Consider the following 21,708-nt stretch of genomic DNA (forward strand, 5'->3'; position numbering starts at 1 on the left):
TCCTTCGAGTATACTTGCTGCATGCATAGAAATAGTAGCTCTAGAACAAGTCATGTCATTGGAAATATCATGATAATAGATAGCTTCTATTATTGTCTGTTATTATTTAATGGTTATCTATTTGTAATCTAATGTAAATATTATAATGTTTCTAATATTTAGTTAGCCGTTAGTCAGAATAGAATGTTTCTATTCTTGATAGTCGTTTCCTAAGGAAACATTGTTTATTCTTTTGTATATAATGATCTGTTGATCACTGTTAATAATAAGCAAGTATTTAACCAATTACTTTGTAATATGGTATCAAAGCAAATACCTAAAAAAAATCGTCTTTTTGAAAAATTTGGAATGAAATTTTTCCTCGTTTTTCGACAAATGATTTTTTTTTTTGTGCCTAGTTATATCATGATAATAGATAGCTTCTATTATTGTCCATTATTATTTAATGGTTATCTATTTGTAATCTAATGTAAATATTATAATGTTTCTAATATTTAGTTAGCTGTTAGTTAGAATAGAATATTTCTTGATGATCGTTTCCTAAGGAAACATTGTTTATTCTTTTGTATATAATGATCTATTGATCACTATTAAAAAGAAGCAAGTATTTAACAAACTACTTTGTAATATGGTATCAGAGCAAATACCTAAAAAACCGTTTTTTTTTTTTTTGAAAAAATTGGAATGAAATTTTTCCTTGTTTTTCAACAAATGATTTTTTTGTGCCTAGTTTTTGGACTATGATTTTTGAAAAACCCAAATAAGGTTTTTAACAAATTACTTTTTAATATGGTATCAGAGCAAATACCTAAAAAATTGTTTTTTTTTTGAAAAAATTGGAATGAAATTTTTCCTCGTTTTTCGACAAATGATTTTTTTGTGCCTAGTTTTTGGACTATGATTTTTGAAAAACCCTAATAAGGTTTTTTGGTGATTAAGTCTGATTTCTGGCTCTGCTAGTGGATTTTCTCAACTCTGTTCGCAGTTTATTTTTTTGCAAAAAACAGAAGCCATTTTTACCTGTTTCATGGTCATTTTCTACTTGTTTGGAGGCGTTTAGGGACTCTGAAACCCCTTGTGTTTGATCTGCATCCAGAATCTGTCATTTTTCTTGCAAAATCCGCCATTTCTGAAACTTTTTTCAACCTAGACCATTTTTGTTCGAAACCCTAATTTTTTGTACCAGATCAAAAAAATTAGAGATTTTTGAATGGATTTTTGGAGAGCTTAATTGGGTTGTCGTCTGTTTTTTCTAGGTGCCTCAATATTTGAGCCAGTAGATCAAGTGCGTGCCTTCACAGATTTTCACTGGAAAATGTGCCATGGCATCTCTAACAAATATTATGCTCGAGGGAAATCAGAAATTTAATGGTCGGGATTATGGCACATGGAAGCAGTAGATGCTAACAGTCTTTGAATATCAAAATACTGATCAGAGTGTTTTGGGTGTTACACAGTGTCTGAGTACAGCTAGTACTGATCAAGATACATTGGATTAGAATAATCGAGAGGCGTTGATGCTTCTCAAATTATCCTTAGCTGATGATCAGCTCCCTCAAATTCCATCCGCCAAGATAGTTATCAAGATATGGGAGCATCTCGAGAAACTACATGAGACTTCAAACAAAAGCAAGGCCTTCTTTCTCAAGAACTTTGTTTTCTATTGTCATGGAGGAGTGAAAATCGCTCCAGGAACACCTGAATAAGTGATGGGGAGTATCTCTTCTTTGTCCTAGTCCACCCACTAGAACACTCAAGGCTTCTCTACTGGTCGTTTAGGGTTTTTATCCTTTACCCTAACTCTAGGGAAACTCTCCTCTACTTCCCTACACCTCTGATACTCACCTATCAATTCAAACTTCTCCACTACCCTTGAGACTTTCCTTTCTCTTCACTACTTCAAATCTTCCACTTGATTTCCTAGGGCACACTCCTTACTAAGATAGCATGAGGAATTATTTTCAAGGTCCATTCAATGGTTTTTTGAGGGTCCTTGAGGTGATTTGAACCATCCTTTCACAAACAACCTCCATATACCTTTGTTAAGAGGGCTAGTAGACCTAATGCACAATTAGGCCTCCTAATTGAGTTTTTGACTTCTAGTTCTCCAAACTCCTTGATGAGGTACCAAACAAACCTTTAATCCTGATACCATTTTTGGAGCTCTATAAGACTTTCTTGGTTTTGGGTCACCAATCTTTCCTACAGTACCGTACCAAAATACTCCTATTTCTAAAGGGTTTCCAAGGCTTCTAGAGAGCAAACCTTAGGGTCAGTTCAAAATTGATCAAGATGAATTCACCCAAGCCTGTCACTTGGCATATTGAACCTTCATTGTATGCCCTTTCCATCCATCGCATTAGATTGACCAACTCAATCCATTCAATGTGTCTTTTGACCTTTGATATGTTGTTTGATTGCCTAATCGAGTACCTTGCACTCGCCTAGCACTTCTTAAAAATAGCAAACCTACTCAAAACTGCATATGTACATAGTTTACACAGTGCTCTTCTTGATTCCAAGAGGCCATGAGGATTTGACCGTTGGAAATCAAGAGAGCCATTTCCTTGTTGTCTACACCATTTGGGACAATGAACTGGCAACTCTAAATGAATTTACAAAACTCCTACCAAATCTTGTGAATAGGAAATCAAAAAATTTCTATTAATCTATGAAAGATGCTCTAACTAACCATGTGAAACTGAGATCCCATTCAATCCATTGTCATGTGGATCATGGGTTTGAAAAATGGACTAAGATAAAATTGCTTGTGTTTGCTATTCATTTCAAACTTGAAATCGTACACAATGACTTCCAACCCTTCTCTTGGGCGTGATATGGTGTTCTATACTTCTCTTGCACGTGTGGCAACCACCTGTACGGCCTCCTAATTGAGTTTGGACAAGTTGCTTTGTTTTGCACAATTGTTGACAATGTTGTCATGAGCAACTTTTTCCTAATTTGCATTTTGACAACTCCTAAACTCCAAACCACTCCAAATGAGTCAAGTTTGGTCTAAAACTATCTAACAAATTTTCACAACTTTTGTGGTCAAAGTCAATGTTTGACCAGCCTTTGACTACCCAAGACAATTACATGCAACTTGTGCATTAGTGTCATCATAAGTACACTTATTGACTTCAACTCTTCACACACTTAACTACTTATTTACATAGACCTTCAAACACTCTTGGGACTTTATAATTAGTCCTTATTCTTTGGTGGTTGGCTAGAACCACCTACAAGCCAAAATCACTTTGGACCTTACCTAAGATCCTAGGTCCTCCTGCACCAATAAGATTTAGGATATATGTGATCACTTGTTTGTCATTGGATGCAAGATGGAAGAAGAGGACATTGTGGTAAATACCCTCAAAAGTTTACCCAAATCTTACGAGCATTCTATCAAGATTTTCAACATCAATTCTATTGGTGTTGATCTGTAGTTCACAAATCTCTGCACACTTCTGCTTCAGCAAGATCAATGGAAACAGCAGTTCCAGCTCCACCTCCACATAGCAAGCCTTTTTATTAAATCTTTTTAAAAGGATAAAGGCAAGTCTCATTCGTAATAGACTTCTCAGCAAAAGTCCTTTGCTCCAGCATCAGAAGGCTCCAAGAAAACAGAGCATTCAATTCAACTACTGCCACAAGTATGGTCACATGAAGGTTGAACGTCGAAAATGTTTAACTACCCAAACTAAGCAATCTAGTTAACAACCCAAAGCAAATAATGTAGAACACACTGAGCAAACAAAATCTACCTTTTACACCTTCATGCCTAGAAGACATGCAAATCATGTGAAGTCATTTACCTAGTACATTGATTCAGGTGCCTCTCATCATTTCACCCACCACAGAGATTGGCTCACTAACTACAAGCCTTTTTCAGATTCAGTAATTTTTGGTGGGTACACTATTGTCAACAAAGGCAACATGATTCAACTTTTTTGGAGGAATCTCATGTTCCTCAATGTATACTATGTTCCAAGGATGGAACTCAATCTACTCTCAATTGATCAGATGTTGCGACACTCTCCATGATTGGGTATCACCTTCAGTTCACATCAGTGCACCATCACTGATAGGGATACTCAATCTCTTGTTGCAGTTGGCCTTGAGGATCATGGTCTTTCCAAACTTGTTGATTCTGGTGTTTCTCAGGACCTAGTTATGGCTGCTCGACGGTCTTCTATTAACTCACTTTGGCATCAGCAATATGGGCACTTAAATTTACATTGTCTCTCTCAACTTGCTTGAGAGGAGCAAGTCCTCGATTTGCCAAAAATTTAGACTCAACTTGGAGTTTGTGATGCATGTCAAGTTGGGCAGCAACATCACACACCTTTTCCTGTTGGTGATTCATAGCACGCTTCTCAGGTACTTCAGCTTGTTCATGTCAAAATCTATGGCCCTATGGCGACTCCTAATTGTGTTTACAATATTTCAAAAGTTTAAACCTCTAGTTGAAGAAGAGTTTGGGAAATCTATTATTGCTCTTAAGACATTTAACATATAATTGGGTGGGGGGAAGGGGGGATTTTGTTCTATTAAATTATCTAGCTTTTGTAATATTGATGGCATCAAATGCTAGTTAACCACATCCCACACACCACAATATAACAGTGTAGTTGAACGTCGGGACTGAACAATCACCGAGATGGCTCAATCCATGCTCGAACATAGACATGTTCCTAAAAAGTTTTGGATAGAAGCAGTTAACACTGCAATTTACTTTTTGAACCGATCACTCATCTCTTGTACAGTCATGATGTAGTCTTTGATGAGCAACAAGAACCATTTATGCATGCTTTTGTTCCTGATCCATTAGATCAGCCTATGAAGACTCATGATTTGGGAGTTCAACTTCCATTAGGTCCGCCTGATGGAAGGGCTCCAACAATACCATCAGCTCCAATTCTACCAACGAATCTTGTACAAACACCTCCACCTTCTCTTACAAGATCACCAAGATTTATAGATGCTTCACCTGAGTTTGATCAAGATTCTTCTAATGAGGAACCTAATCATAGAGCATTTCCTGGTGCTAATGTTAGTCCTTCTCCTCTCCGGCCTAAATGGTGAGCTAAGACACTTGCTGATCTTCAAGATGATGAGCTCATCAATGGAAGAACTGCTCAAAAAAAAAGCAAACCTACTAAGTTAATTTTGCTCTTATGGCCAACATTCATAATGTGTTTAAACCTCAAACATACTTTGAGGCTACAAGAATTCCAGAGTGGCAACAGGCCATGAAATCATAACACAAAAGTCCATTAAAGAATCACACCTAAGCCCTCTCTAATCTTCCACCAGGGAAGAAACCCATTGGCTACAAAAGGGTTTACAAAATAAAATACAATTTTGATGATACTTTGGATAAGTACACAACTCATTTAGTTGCAAAGGGCATTGATTATGAGGAGACTTTTGCTCCTACAACAAAGACGAGCACTATCACATTAGTCCTAGCCATGGCAGCACAATTTGGCTGGAAGGTCTATCAGATGGGACAGCAAGAGTGTTTCCCTAAATGGTGACCTTCAAGAAGAGATCTACATGACACAGCCTCCTAGTTTCCAAGTTGCTGGTAAAGAACATCAAGTTCTCAGGTTAGTGAAAGCTCTCTATGATTTGAAGTAGGACCCTAGGGCATGGTACATGAAAATTGATAAGCACCTCAATAATCAAGGCTTCCAAAGGAATTCTTCTTACTCAAATTCACACATCAAGACTACTGACAATTAAATCATCCTTCTGATTATTTAAGTGGATGTTTTGATCATCACTGGTATTTCAGCATCTTTGATTCAGGGAATCAAACAGAGTTTATGCCAATGTTTTGAGATGACTGATCTCAAGCTCATGCATTATTGCCTAGGTGTTGAGGTTTGGCAACTCTCTTCTAGTATATTCATTTCTCAGTCCAAATATGCCAAGGCTCTGTTAGACAAATTTCGTATGCAGGATTGCAAACCTACATCTACACCCATGGAGAAAGGTCTAAAATTGTCACCCAATTCTGATTCTCCTTCAATTGATGATACTACATACAAACAACTAGTAAGCAGCCTCAACTACCTCTCTGCTACTAGACCTGATATCAGCTTCGCAATTAGCTATATCTCATGCTTTATGATAGCTCCAAAGGCTAATCATTGGATGGCAAAAAGTGTGTGCTTCATTATGTAAAGGGCACTACAGATTATGGACTTCTTTACTCTCAGAGTTCTAATCCTAGACTCAGTGGGTTCACAGATTTAGATTAGGCAAGTTCTATTGACAATAAAAAGTCAACTATTGGATATGTGTTTAGTTTGGGATCCGATGTCGTCACATGGACCAATAAGAAGTAACAAGCAATTTCACTCTCCTCTATCAAGGTTGAATACAAAGGGATAGTTAAAGCATGTTGTGAAGATTTTTAGCTTTGTTAGATGCTTGGGGATATGCAGATGTCACCAACAAGACCGACCAGTTTGTTTGATGATAATGAAGGAGTTATCAAGTTAGCATGCAATCCAATCTTTCATGAACAAACCAAGCATGTAGATGTTCACTGTCACTACATACGGCAGCCTGTTGAAGACGGGACAATAGACTTGCAAATGTTCTTATAGCGTATCAAACTGCAGACATTCTCGCCACGCCTCTTGGTCCAAATAAGTTTGTCAAATTTCTAATTGTAATTTATTGTAAATATTAGAATGTTTCTAATATTTAGTTAGCTTTTAGTTAGTTGTTAGTTAGAATAGAATGTTCCTATTCTTGACAATCGTTTTCTAAGGAAACATCGTTTATTCTTTTGTATATAATGATCTATCAATCGCTGTTAATAATAAACAAGTATTTTACCAATTACTTTGTAATAGGAAATGCCCTTGTAGGCATACTTGCAAAATGTGCGCTGATGGACAATAGACAAAGTGTTTGATAGAAAGTTTCAAAGAAATGTGGTTTGTTGGAGTGTCCTGGTTGCTAGTGAGAATTCACAAAACGATGTATTGAAAAGAATTTACAAGCTTTCAAGTGAATGCAACCAAAAGTTGCATGTAAAAAGTGGAAGCACAAACAATACACATGAGCTGCTTGACATAATGCCTCAAAGAAATGTGTTAATGCCAAATGTGGAATCATTGACAGCAGCACCATGGATTGTTTTACACAAAAGCCTCAGAGGTATGATATCTCACAAGAAGTGATGATTGAGAGAGCAAAACAAAATGATTTGTCGACTAGACTTTTAAAGCTTTGAAACAAAGCCAAAGAGTTTATGTAACTTCACGAAGTATCCAGATCCAAGTGATATGATAATCAATGGCCAAGACTAATTAGCAATCATTAATATTTTGAAGGGTGCAAAATCAAAGGATGATGATATTCTATTGCCATATGTAAATTAGTCAATCAATATTGCCCCAATGAGATAAGAATAAATTAACGACACCATGGTTTGAAATTTCCAAGCTTAAAAATATCAAATAAATCACTAAAAGTTGAGAACCTAAAGGTGCACATAGAAAGTTGTTGATTTAAGGAACGTTGTTGGAATTGAAGACTTTTTTGTTTAAGCTTTAGATGGAGCAAGCTCTTAACATGCAGGAATCTCAATTCAAAGGAAATATGCATTGATGCTTCAATCATCACAAATAACCTTGGGAAAGAATTTCGATAGGAAATTGGTCCCATCTTCACAAATTCAATATTGAATGCATGGAGGCTGAGGTAAACCTCAAGCCAACAAATCCATTACAGATTCTATCTAAGATACATAGAATGCAGCTGGGATTTAAATGTGTTGTGAAGCTAGGTGACACAAGATACTTGAAGCCTTCATACTAGGTAAGAGTTTTCTTCATATCGGATGGTGAAGATTGTCGACATGATAGACCTTATAACTTGAAACTTCACTAGCTTCTACTTGCCTTTTTTGTTAAAGTGACTTGTGTCATTTTTTGTCACTTAAAGTTAAAAAATGGACCTTTTGAACAAAAAGTTTAGTAATTTCTAACTGAACTCTTTTTGCATTAAAGGACAGTAGCTTATAACTCAAAAGTACAAGGGTAGTTAGGGAGTAGTTTTTATATAGAAACTGGGTAGTCATCCTGTGAAGCCTATTATTACAAGGCTATTTGTAATGAAAGACCAACTCTTGCAAAAGGAAAACACTGAAGAAGTTTTCAGATATATTTTGAAGAACTTTTATGTTAACACTAGAGGAGCTTGAAATTACATAATTTCAAAAGACAATGAAGAATACTGTTTAGTTTGTGTGGTCTAAATGTTTTCATATGTTATCATTGCTGACTTCTCATATGTTAAGTTGTTAACCTTTTTATGCATGTGTAAGACACTGATAATTTATACAATTGATGTAATGATGCAGAAATCGAGCTTTGGTATCTTGATTTGAATGTGATGAAGTCTATCCATTCGTATATTGAGATTTGTGATTCTTCATTCATTGTCATTGCAACGCTAAACAAGTTTAGTGATAAACCCCCTTTGTAATCATTATCAATGTGGATCTCAATCAATAATTTTAGGTCTACCATTGAGCTTCTTGTTATTCAGTTTAGTTTTTTCTTTTCTACCTTTTCTCCTTTCATGTAAAAGTACACAAAAACACCAAATAACATCGTCGTACAAGGGAGTTGCCTCTCATATATTCAGAGGAAGATGCCACTCGATAATGATATCTCTAGCTGTTGGAACATTTGTCACAAGTCTTCAAGGGAATAGGGTCAGCTTTGGAGACAAAATTGCAGTGACAAATCTAACAACATGATCCAAATTTGGTGATGTCTCTTTGAGCCCGAATTGGACTGGTAGATTGTATTTCTATCATGTCATGAGGACTTCATTTGAGTAATGTAATTCACTTTGTCACATCAATATAACCATTGCAGGAACAACTAAAGCCTTATGCATGATCCAAAGGAGTGCCAACATCATTGTCAGCACTCACAAGGAGCACCAACAGCATTGCCAACACTCACAAGGAGCAATGATAACAATTTCCAATGATCATAAGAACAGCAACAGCATAGTAATTTGGAGGCAACATTTCATTCATATTCACATAGTTGAAAAATTTAGACTCAACAACTACTCGTCAAGGCCCAAAAAAACAACCTCGGCAAAAAGTAAGAGAAAACTTGGCAAAAACTTGGTAAAAAAATCAATAACTTAAAAAATTACTTAAATTAAATAAGAAATGCATCTTTTGCAAAATTCAATGAGGATGTGCATCTAATGAGTCAGTAAATGAGTAGGCAAAAGAAACAAACTGAGTCTAGATATATTTGAATGCAAATTGGGATAAAATGACGTCCTCATGTGCGATGTTGATGGTTGATAGCCTGATAGTCTGCAATAAAATTAAAATAGCAAATGTCTTTTTAAAACTATAAGTAAATACAACATCAAAATAGTACTCTTCCTCTTCTATTACCGCTCACTTGCCCATTCGCTTCCATTTCATTGATGGTGACTGTGAGCTCTTCTCCGCTCATCTTTCCAAACTCCTCAGCCCTTCGGGGTTCTTTGACTCGTTCAAGGCCACCTCCATGTTTGACTTACTCACATCGGCTATTCTTAAGTCTGCCACCCTTTCAATCCCTCACCGCCCTCCTTGCTCCTTCGCAACAAGCGTCATAATACTTGCCCCATGAACCAATGGTTTGATTCAGACTGCAAATCCTTTCATCGTGCTATGTGCTCTGCTTTTGAGGCTCACTCCACTGACTTGGCCAGTATTCGCTCTTCTTATCTTTGCTTGCTTCGGAGTAAGAAGCGTAACTTCACTGCCTCAAAGTGTAAGTCACTTTGCTCTACACTGGTTAGCAATCCCCAGCTCTTTTGGCGTACTCTTTTCCCCCGTCATTCCCCTCCGCCTTCCACCCTTGACTTTCACTCCCTTGCGTCGCATACCATAGCTCTTTATGATATTCCTGGGCAGCCTTCCATTCACCCCCCCTCGCCTCCTTTCATTCGCCTTTTCACCCCTTCCCACATTTATGAGGCTATTAGATCCATGAAATGTAGTAGAGCTGCTGATGAGGAAGGTTTTCAGGCTGAGCTTTTCAAGTTCGATGCCTCAGTTTTGGGTACCTATCTCTCTATTCTTTTTAATAGAGTGATTCACACTAGGTTTTCGACTTCCTAGTCTAGGCACTTGATTCATCCCATTCACAAGACTGGGCCTGTCTCTGATCCAAGGAACTACAGAACCATCATGATTGGGCACATTTTTGCCAAACAATATGCTACTGCTCTTAATACTATGCTATCAGCGGAGCTCGACAGAATTGGTTGTAGGGCTAGAGGACAGGCGGGCTTTCGAATGGATTATCAAACTATGGACCACATCTTCACGCTACGAGCTATTATTGAGGAGGCCAGACATAGATCGGAAAAGGTATACTGTTGCTTTGTTGATTTTCGCAAAGCTTTTGATTATGTTCCTAGGGTGGCTCTGTTTGAGAGACTTAGGGAGATCGGTATTTCCGAGATGCTACATATTGCTATTATGAGATTATATGAGACTGTGGTCGGTAGATTCCGAACTCCTGTTGGCTTCTCGACTTCGATCCATTGTACTATTGGGGTTAAGCAAGGTTGTCCTCTCTCTCCTACTTTATTTGGGTTATATATTGATGAGTTGGAGGACTTCCTCTTGGAGTCTTCGCTCCTGGGTGATGGTTGTTATCTTTATCAGGTTCTGATCTCAATCCTTCTCTTTGCGGATGATATTGTTCTCCTTGCTTACTCTCCTGACAAATTACAGAGACTTCTTGATAGATTGGCTTTATTTTGTGATCAGAGACAACTGGTGGTTAACTTGGGTAAGACTCGGATCATGGTCTTTAATTGTTTAAAGACCTCTCATCTTCACTTCACATTTCGGGCCCAAGAGATTGAGATTTCTTCATCCTATTTGCATCTAGGTGTTATGTTTTCCGAACCGCATTTTAGCATGAGACCTACTATTCAACCCAGAGTTAATAAGGGCATGGGTTCTCTTGCTTTGCTTGAGAAACAATGCTTCAGACATCACTTTCAGAATACCTCGTCTAAGCTATCTCTCCTAGATGCTCTTGTTCGACCGACTGTTCTTTATGGTTCTATAGTTTGGGATCCTTCTCTCCTTAGCTCTGATTGGGCCTCGATTGAGCGGGTCCAAACTTTGTTCTTGCGGCGCATTATCAAATCTCATAGATCTACTCCTCCTGGTATCATTCTTGCTGAGTTCAGGGCTCATCCTTTCAGACTTGCGGCCATTTTTGACTTAGTTTGGTTTCTTCATTGCCTTCGTGGGTTTGCTGATATGGCCGGAGACCGTGATCGTTACTCCTATTTAGCTTACTACTCTTCGGTTTCCATGACGACTGCTGAGTTTGGTGCTCATGCACGGTGTTGGTATGCACAGATCTCTTCTTTGTTGAGTTCGATTAGGATTGCTATTGATCGTCTCCCCCCGTTTCAATTTTCTTTGGATGCCCCTACTCATCTTCTCCCTTCTCGACAGGAGTTGAATGAGCATGTTCGTCTTGATATTTATAGACGTTACATTACTGCTACCTAGGTTAACCCTCCTGGTGGGTTATGCCCACGGATGTCATTTTATGCAACACACTTTTTGGAGATCTCAAATGGGATTATTGTTCGGCCTAGCTATCTTTCACAACGTTGGTCTCATGCCCTGCGGATCTCTTTAGGTTCTTTCAGAGTTGGTTCCCACCGTCTTCGAGCTCAGTCGAATCATCATATTGAAAGGGAGGAGCGGACCTGTTTGTTCTGTTCTTTAGGGGAGGTGGAGGATGAGGCTCACTTTCTTTTTCGATGCCCTATTTATTATGAGATCAGAGGGAGGTTCTTTTGTTTGTTCAGAGAGTGCTTCTCTCTCTATGATTTCTTCAGCTATTATGATCAGAGATGCCTTGCACTGTATTTGCGTGAGGCCACTATGCTTCGGGATAGCATGATTCAAACTCTACTTCCACACCAGCACTCGTCTACTCAGCTCATTACTGCCTTGTTTACACCTTTATCCCCTTGCATGGTGTGAAAAGGCCCTCTAGCTCTATTCGGCCTAGTGAGCTTTCTAGATGCGTCAAATCCCGTTCTACTTATAGGCACCAGCGACACTCTTCTGGGACAGGTCGGAGACAGTGTAGTACCTCTACGCATCGACACGTGTATCATTCTGTGACTAATTTTTTTTTACCCAAGAAAGCCTCCTAGTGCTTCTGTTGCTTGTATTTGTTTGTTGTTGTTGCTTTTCTTCGGACACCTTTGTGTGCTCTTGTTGGCTTCAGCCTTGGTTTGTTGTAATCTTTCAGTCCCATAGACCTATTTTTGGTCTCTTGTTGGACCTTAATATCATTATCTTATCTTATCTTATCTTCCCAGATCTAGTAAAAACAAGGGAAGAGGTAAAGGGTCTAGTTCTAAGAGTCCTTTGTGATTGCACCTCCTTGCTTAACATGACTAGTTGTGGCTCAACCTTCATCTTGGAAAAAATGAAGTTAAATCTTGTCCATTAGACTCTAAAGCAAATTAGAGTACTTTGGAAAAGTTATTATTGAGTTTCTATAAACCTATATGTAAACTCCTCCACATCAATGGAATTTGGTAAAGTGGGAATCAAAAACATCAACTTGATAACTAGTCTGAGGGGGGCAATCCCTAATGGGATCAAGGGGCCATTGAATTCTTACATGACAGTTGGATTCTTCATTTTGAAACATTTTTCTCCCAAAATTGACGTGTTTGAAGACCCTTCAAATTTGCTTCATATCAACTAAAATGCTTGCAAACAACCTTGCATAAGCTTGGGAGGAGGCTGTTTTGTCTCTTAAGCAACAACCAAAACCAAACAAAATGATGGTTTTTTTCCTTTTTTCACACTATTGGACGTCTTATTCTGCCGCAATCAAGTTTTTAACTTGGAGTCGCGGAGGTTTTGGAAAAACTCCATGAGTTTTTTATTAGAACTTTTTTCAGCACTTCTTGTGAGTTTTGGGGTCGGTAAAAGTCATAGAAACTCACTGAGCAAAAAATAACTCAAGAGTTTTTTTCTCTGCTAGGCAAGTTTTCTGCAAGTGTTGCATCTGTGGAAAGAACTACAATCACCTCTGCAAGAAACAAGAAAATTAAAGTGTGTCCAATTTCTTCTATTGGTCTAACCAACAGTCATGATGTTACAACCCTTCTTGCTCGATATCAAACACTGCTCCTCAATTGTGACTTTTACATCACCCACCTTTTTGAGTCAATATTGAGCCCCTTAACTCATCTTCAGTAGGAGCTTTGGAGCCCACCCCACAAATAGTTACTGCATCAATCATATTTTGAAAATAAGGAGACCTAACACATGTCAGAATAAATGAAATAAAATAAAATAAGTAATGTAAAATGATTCCAGCATCTAACTGCATACTTCCAAAGCACCAATTTGATACAATTAGTAAGGTATGATAGTATCGAGATTTCAAAAAATTAAATCCTTGATTTTTGTTCCTTTAAGTTTCAACTTTTTGTTGTATACAGATGCTGGGGGCGTTTGAATTTGAAAACAGACCAAAATGCAAATATTTGTATTCCTCTTAATGGAATTTCATGCTATTTCTAAAGGGAGTTTACAGATTAAAGTGGAGGTGTTGAAAAACATATAGAGCACCCTCTCTATGAGAACAATCATTCTTTACAGGAATTTAAGCTTGCAAAGAATTTGAATATGGAAAGAAAAGGAACAAGTGGCACCATTCTTTGGAAAATAACAAAATAAGACTTGAATGAGGGCTGATGTAGACTAATATTACCAGAAAAGGAAAAACAGAAAATACTCTTTATAGGCAGCATGGAAGATTGAAGTGTATGAGAGAAATTAAAAATATGGCAGGAGAAATGCAGAGATAGGTGTTAAATTCTGCACACCATACTATCTTTGAAGAACAGTTACAAACAAGAGGAAGGCGAGGCATGAGATTTAACTTAAAGATTATTTTTTAAAATAAAAATTACTTTTGGTAAGGAGGCAGTGCAGAGATGGAGGAAACTGATAAAATCCATAAATAAAATTAGAACAACAGGAAAGGGGAAATAAGGGAAAAAAGGCATACGAAATAATGGAGAAATCTGTCCACTTTGGGCGCTTCTAAAATCAGCAAAAGACTTACTGCTGGGGTTACTATGTTTCCTGTGGCGCCGAAGAATAGAGACCATTAATAAATAAGAGTATGAGTAAATGAGAATTATGTAGACAGAGGCCATTAAGGCCATGGATTCAGTGTTGTAGTTTTGTTTTTATGAAAGCAGTGTTTTGTTCCAGGTTTCGAATTAAATAAAATCAAAATGAGTATTGTTTGTGTGTACTTTGCTTTCATTGTGAAATTTGTATTAAAGGGGTAGTTGGCTGCTTGTCTGACTCTGGGCTCATCCCCAGGCTTGTCTGCATTAGTTTTGAAAAAAAATTATGTGCACGAAAAAAGTATTCCATTTTACAATGTACTTGCAGATATTTTCATATGTAATTTTATCTACATATATAAATAAAAATGATTATTTATATTTATATCTAAAACTAAATTGTCTATTTGCAGGTCATACAACCCTTAAAACAATTTTACTTGATAGTTGACTTCTGGTTTCCTTGAGTTTGTTTTAACAGACTAAAATAAGTAGATGATTAAAATGAAAACCTTTTCAGCTTCCACCACAAGCATAAGACGGCGTAAGATCTCTTGGTCTGATAACTTTGAGTATCGGATTATGGCACATCTACTCTGTATGGGCTCAATTATTTTGGCGGATGTATTGCATGCAAGAGCAAACCTTGTTGAATTTGAGAAGATTTCCATGGTTCGTCTAAGAGCTTGTTGCGCTCCAGATGTCATGCTGCATTCATAGAGATTAATGAGTATCAAGCTGCACATAGTACAAAGTACAGTAACAAGTACCTTTCACATATAATATCATTTGAAAAGTAGACAGCCATCACTTAAATAGTGATGTACAAGAAAGTAGGCTAACATGATACAACCTCCAAAAGTAATAATTGTCCTATAGTGATTTAATGAAAACTATATAAGTAGTCCATGATCATGTTTTTGTAGCAAAAGTAATGGTATGAAACCATTATGATTATAACATTAGAGCATCTAAAGGAATTAGGATGTAGATAGGACAAGTTTTCTATAGAAAGTCTATGAGCAAAACTCAACTAGTGGTCTCAAATCAAGTGGCAAAGCTTATCTTGACAAAAACACTGTCACAATAACCTTAAGACAATAGCCTTAAAAAATTTAAACCCCAAACTGGAATTATTATCAGAGGCGAGCTCATGAAAGGTCTATAATTGATCTCTGGTTATTCTTTACCAAAGAGATAAAGCCACCAGCTCAAAAGCCATACTTTGTGTTATAGCCTTAAAACATTTGTATATTATCATCATTGAAAAACTTAACAAAACCAACAATTCAAAAACTCCCATGATGAGAACTTATATGCATCTACAAAATCTAGTGTCATGGACCATGAAAGCCTAAAATGATACAAGGTAAGTGGTAGAGGAGCACCATTGATGTTCCACATCATACCCCTCCAATTTTGGTGTGTTAGATGGTCCTAGGATGTGTTAACGTGTTAAGAATGTATTGGAGTTGTTTCATTTTGGTTTGAAGTCATTTGTAAGGCTATGTTAGCCACTTGATCAATCTGGGTCAATGCCAATCAAGGGTCAGATCTTGATAAAATTTGGTCATATGATGAAATATTATGCCTTGGTGTGCCATTGAGACCCCTTGGTCATGGTTGTATTGGTCTTAACTTGGTTGGGCTGGAAGAATGCATAAAAGTAGCAAAAAATGAAAAAAAAAAAATGAAAAACTGCAAAAGTTGCAAGGTGCAACTAGTGCAATTTCTCGTCATCTTGTGAAGTTGAACAGTCTCAAGACTGTTTCCTCATGGAGAAGCCTTCATGGAAGGTGAAAGGACATCTGCCATGGATATTTGTATGGGGAGAAACAATTTTGTGGAGGTTAATGAAGATTGGACGTGACTATTGGTGGGAAAAACTCTATTTGTACTTCCTGTGAGTACTATTTCTCTATTGTAGATTGTTTCATTTTTAGTTTAGTCGTGAATGAGGATGTTTTGCACTACACTTAGCATGGATTGATTACAGTTTGTTAGTAGTTTTCAGTGTCCATTGAGTTTTGCCTAGACTTAGTATTCACTGTCATCAGTAGGACTGTAACCTAGGGTTTCAATCTTAAATGGGCAATCTCTCACATTAGGGTCACTGTAAAATTGAGTTCTCTGGACCTAAGAGAGGTTGTCCATGTACTTTGATTTTCTACATTCAGTTGTCTTACCTCCCATCATGATCAGGCCAGATTTAGCTTGAATAGGTTAGGCATTGGTATGTGACTAACCTGTAAAAGTGATGGCAGAGAGTGATATGGAGATAGAACGGGTGTTGACCCAATGAAAAGAGTTCATTTGGATGTATTTGTTGTGTTCAACACAAGAACAATCGAGTTCTACAAGTGGGCTTTGTGTAGACAGCTCTGAAACTATATTTGTGGATTTTAGGCCTAAAACCCTTAATCCTAGGGTTTTGTAGATCAGCGATACAGCAGTGTGTTGGAGATCTGGTTGTTTGGAACCCTTTAGAACTCTGAAATCAGTGTCTGAATATGTATTTTGTTCCAGGGGTCTTTTGGGAAAATTTTGTGTAAAAACCCAAATACTTGCTAAGTAGGGCTAATAGGTTTAGGTCTCCTATTAGGCCAATTTGCTACTTTCTCTTTGTGGGCATTTGTTGTGATGCTTGTAACCCTACAAATGGTTGATTCTAAGTGGAATGGGATATATGAAGTCTCCCGAACACCCTTGGGGTGACTGTGATGAAAGATCCTAGGGGATGCTTGTGTGGTTTCCTTGAAAGGTGAAGAGACAACTTGTGTTTTGTGGAACCTTTAGTGTTGTTTGCAAGAATAGGTGTGTTGCTTGTGGTCTTTGGGGTAGTAGTGACCCTCTGCAAGGATCACCCAATTGCCTAAGCCATTAGAGGAGTTTGGGAACAAACTCTTGTCTTGGGAGCTTACCATAACCTTTGTGTGATCTAACCTTTTTAAGGTTTAACCCTACTTGCATCACTAAGGCATCTCAAAATGGCATATTCCTCTGGTAGAAATGGGTCCTATGCATGCTCAACAAATTCCATTTTGGTTTTGGTTGAATGACTGAAACCTATACATGTGTAGACTGAATGCGAATTACGAATATATTAAATCGTTGTAAGAGTATGATCTACCCAACATTTTTCAAATTTAAGACTAGCTTTACTACTTGTCCAAGTTCCTATTTGAGGGTAACCCTCTTGAGATTGTGGAGGAGTACAAATACTTGGGCATAGATTTTAATAACAAACTCAATTGGGAAACATGCAGATCAAAAAGGATCCAAGGGGGTTGGAAGGCATTATATTCTTTACAAAATAGGTGCAGGAACACAAAAATATGGGATTGGACAACCATGATAACTCTTTTTGGTTTGCTGGTCACTCCGATTATTCTATACGGATGTGAAGTGTGGGGCGGTAGTATGTCCGAACAGAAACGGCGACAAGTAGAAAGAATTCAAAAACACTTCATCACATGCAATCTTAAAGTCAAGACCATAGTACCGTATGAGATCTTATTGGCAGAGGTGGGTTCCTTTCTGTTAGAAGCTATCGCATTGGTCCAGATGCTAAGTTATTTAAAGAAAACCCAAGGTCTAGAAACACATTGTTGGTCCAAACTAGTCGTAGAGGAAAAACTTATCAAACGGAAAAGCACATGGATGAAGCAAAATGACAAATGGATAAATGGGATATCAACATCCATACTTGCCTGGATAACATTATAGAAATAAAGAAGTTTGTCATGGAAAAATTTCGCAATATTTTATGGACAAGGTGCATAGGGTGGAAAAAATCTTATTACATTAAAGAATTTAACCCCACTTCTAGTCATGATGAAAAGGCCTATATAAGAGCACCTATTAATTGGAAAGCAAAAATGTTGATGGCACAAATCAAAACTAGTTTGCACCAGCTGCGATGTGAAACTGGTAGACAGCAAGTTCCAAAGGAAGAGTGGGTAGACAGAACATGTTTATTCTGTAATATGGGAGCAATAGAGACTGAGCAGCACTTTGTCAAGGATTGCCTAGCATACAGTGACATCAGATTTAGTTATACAGAGATATCGCAGAACGAGGACTTCAACTACTTATTCAAGGAAGATCAAGTGAAGAGAACAGCGGCTCTGATTATCAAACTTCAGAGAAGGAGAGACAAGTTAACCAAAACTTTGCAGCTAGATTAGTTCCACTCCTGCCTTGGGGGTGATTGTGTAGGTCCCTGTGTCACAAGGTTCGCCGAATTTTCGGCATGAGGTTCGAAATTCGGCGAATCTATGGAAAAAAAATGAAGTTCGAAAATGTTCGTATCAAATTCGTACAGTGAAAAATAACTCGGCTGCCTTTTGAAACGGTATCATAACAATGTATTTTTTTAGAGTATATTGCACTGGTGGTTTGACGGCTAGGGCAGATATTTCAGTGTTTCGTGCTGCTTGCAAATTTCGACTGCTGGGAAATCTGCGTTGTGCGCATTTTTGGCTATGGCTTGTAACTTGGCCGAGTTTTGGAAATGCTTGTGTACCCGATGTTGCATAAAATCTTTGTCCCTCGTGGCTGCTGGCGTTCCGTTTCCTTGGTTGCGTTTGGTAACTGCTCGAAATCTCTATGGCCATCATTCTTTGAAGGTCGCACAAATAGCCTAACATTAATGTTTTAAAGTTTTCACACAATGTATAGTTTAATTTTTAATTTTAGGTTTTTTTAATAATTTAGTTTTTGTGCCTTTGAACTTTTATATGTAAATTTAGGTTAGTTTTAATTTGTTCATGTATTAATGATAAATTGTTTCATGTTTATTTATTATTTTAAAAGTAAACGATTAATAAAAATAGTTTTTAAATTTGAATATTTAGTATTTAGTACATTTTATTTATTATTATAATTTATTGATTAATCTATAAATAAGTAGTTTTATAAATTTAGAATAAAAAATAAATATATTTTTATTTTATGTTTTAAAAGATGTAGTTTAATTATTATATTTTATTAGTTTGTATTTATAGTTCGATATTTTAAAATAGAAACTAGTTTTAAATTTAATTTAATTTTAAAGTTTGTGATAGAATTGTAATATATTCTATTTTATTTTTATGTTAATTAAAATAGTACAAGTGGCAATTGAATGATTCTTAAAAGATCAAATTCTTAACTCCAAAATATGAATAGAAAAAACATCTCCATAATCATCCTTTCATATGTTTCTTATGGTTAACATATGTTAAATGTAATGTCTTTTTGTTATAATTTCAAATCTAGTCTCTAATGTTAAGCTATTTGGATAATTTATCATATACTTATTTTTCTTTCAAAATTATATAAAGCGAATTTAATGCCGAATTTTTTTCGAATTTTTTGACCTTGGCGAACTTCGTCCGAACTTCACAGTTGTCGAAGTCGAACTCGAACTCGAACCTTGTGACTTAGGTAGGTCCCATAGGCTACTTTAGCCTCGTGGACATCATTAAAATCTATCATATCATATCATTAATGCCCTAAATATTCTTTAAAGTCAACAAGAATCTGTCCTCAACTAGATATCTTCTATTGGTACATCAGAGTGTTTCCCCTAATGACAACCCTAGTCTCAAGATTTGGTAGGCATGCTCTCCTTAGTTATGTGGTTGTGGCCAAAATTCAAGTAATGCGTGTTTGTACCATGGAGTCAACCACCCTCTTCAATGTTCAAAAGTATATTCTAGAAAGAAAATTCATCTTCTGTCACCAAAAGGAATTTAACTATTTAAGAAAATGCATCATAAATTAAGTACATTCTTCAGTGATCAAAATGAGTTTATTGAAGAATAAATAAGATTGTAACTATTTTTTAATAAATAAGATTGTAACTATTTTTTAAAAATTATGCCTACAAGTAATGTTTAAACATTAAAAACCTATAAAAGTAACCTCTTGGTATTTGAGAGGGGTACAGTAGAAATCAGTGAGAAGACCCGATTGAAATGGTGGCCAAGATAAAGGCACACACATCCCAGCATTAAGTATATATCATATTGTTAAGTTTTAAGTGTGTTTACATATGTTTTATAAATTTCTATTATGAATATTAACTGTAACTCATTGTTAAAATAGTTTATCAAAGCTATCAGATTTCCAGAATCCATATATAGTGTGGTGATGGATCACGTAGTATGATCCAAAATGTTGATGGCAAAAAAACTCACACAATCATTCCCAGAAATCTAATGAACACAAAATAGTTTATGTCAATTTTTTGACACTGCCTACAAAACTATAGCTGTTTATTGACAACAAAATCGATTTATAGAAATAAGGTAATTAAAAAAATTATACATGGAGAAGAAATCTAGGTGAATTTCAACTGAAATTCATATCAAGGCAGAAAAAGCTGGTGAAAATGTAGTCATATACAATCTGGTCAGAAATTAAACCTTGAGAAACTCAAAGAACTGTGCATGCAAGCACGGTTTTTGTTGACTACTAGCATAACACATGAACCAATAATAAGGCTGCAATATAATATATAAACAAAACAAGGATGTCCTTTGTTTCTTTATCAAACAGACAATCCTTCCTCAGTTAATCAAAAACAAAACAAGGATGTCCTTTGTTTCTTTATCAAATAGACAATCCTTACCTCAGTTAATCAAAAAGATGTAGCAATATAAATAAGGAAGACCCAAAATGCCAAAGGCAAAATGGGTGAAACTAAGTATCTTTTAGAAGAATGGGAGAAAACATCCCTAGCACCAAGACTTCACAAGATGCTACTAGGCTTCTTATGATAGCTGCGCCAGTTTCCAGTTTCCGTTTTGAATTCACATTGCCAATCTAAAGATTTACAATGGGATACATTGGTAAATTCATCATGCTTCTCACTTTGTTGATTGACTTCATCAGCTTGAATTCCCAAATTGATTTTCGTATCAGCAAATGGATTAGCAACAAATTCTAAACTAAAAATTTCAATTTGTCAGTCAATTACTTTAGGAAACTTAGTGCCAATTATTATTTCTGTAGATTCTGTGCGACCAGAAGCTGTTAATACTACTTTCCAATGGTCAAGAAGTGCCAGAAATGAGACTAGGTGAAAACCACCAGACAGCCTCAAATTTGGTGCATTGAATACATTTTAAAGATCATGCACTCGATGTATTTGATTTACTAAGAAAGAGCGCAACTGTAGCTTTGCCTCTATATTCACTTTTCTCAAGCAAAACTAAGAAATACAATTAAGGTACTACCGAATAGATATGAAAAAATCCTGGGGTTAAGTTTTCTCAAACAATTCTATGAGATTAGCAAGGAAATATGCCTAGCAGAACAGAATTGTCAGAATGAACGAGATAGATATTTTATATTCAGAACCAAGCTCTTCTAAATCCTCCAAGGTTGAAATTCATTCATCAAACAGCTGAGTCCACTTGAAAAGCTCTTTCTAATTAATTTCAACAGCAATAAATATGTAATTGAAAGATTATAAATTAATTTCAGAACAGCATGTCCTTCAAACCTACAAAAAGGATTTAAACATGT

General features: G+C 36.5%; 1 protein-coding gene across 2 annotated transcripts in view; it reads right to left on the reverse strand.

Moving 5' to 3' along the window:
* RFC2 (replication factor C 2) overlaps positions 1 to 21,708 on the reverse strand; it is a 35,509-nt gene that overhangs the window by 10,173 nt on the left and 3,628 nt on the right. For both annotated transcript variants that reach the window (XM_089809243.1, XM_089809242.1), the window contains one exon: positions 14,706 to 14,901. In XM_089809243.1, the coding sequence (XP_089665369.1) occupies positions 14,706 to 14,901 (196 nt within the window). The remainder of the gene's footprint in view (positions 1 to 14,705; positions 14,902 to 21,708) is intronic.

The sequence above is a fragment of the Cupressus sempervirens genome, chromosome 11 (assembly GCF_028749045.1).
Source record: "Cupressus sempervirens isolate cs-2001-9-10 chromosome 11, ASM2874904v1, whole genome shotgun sequence".
NCBI classification, from domain to species: Eukaryota; Viridiplantae; Streptophyta; class Pinopsida; order Cupressales; family Cupressaceae; genus Cupressus; species Cupressus sempervirens.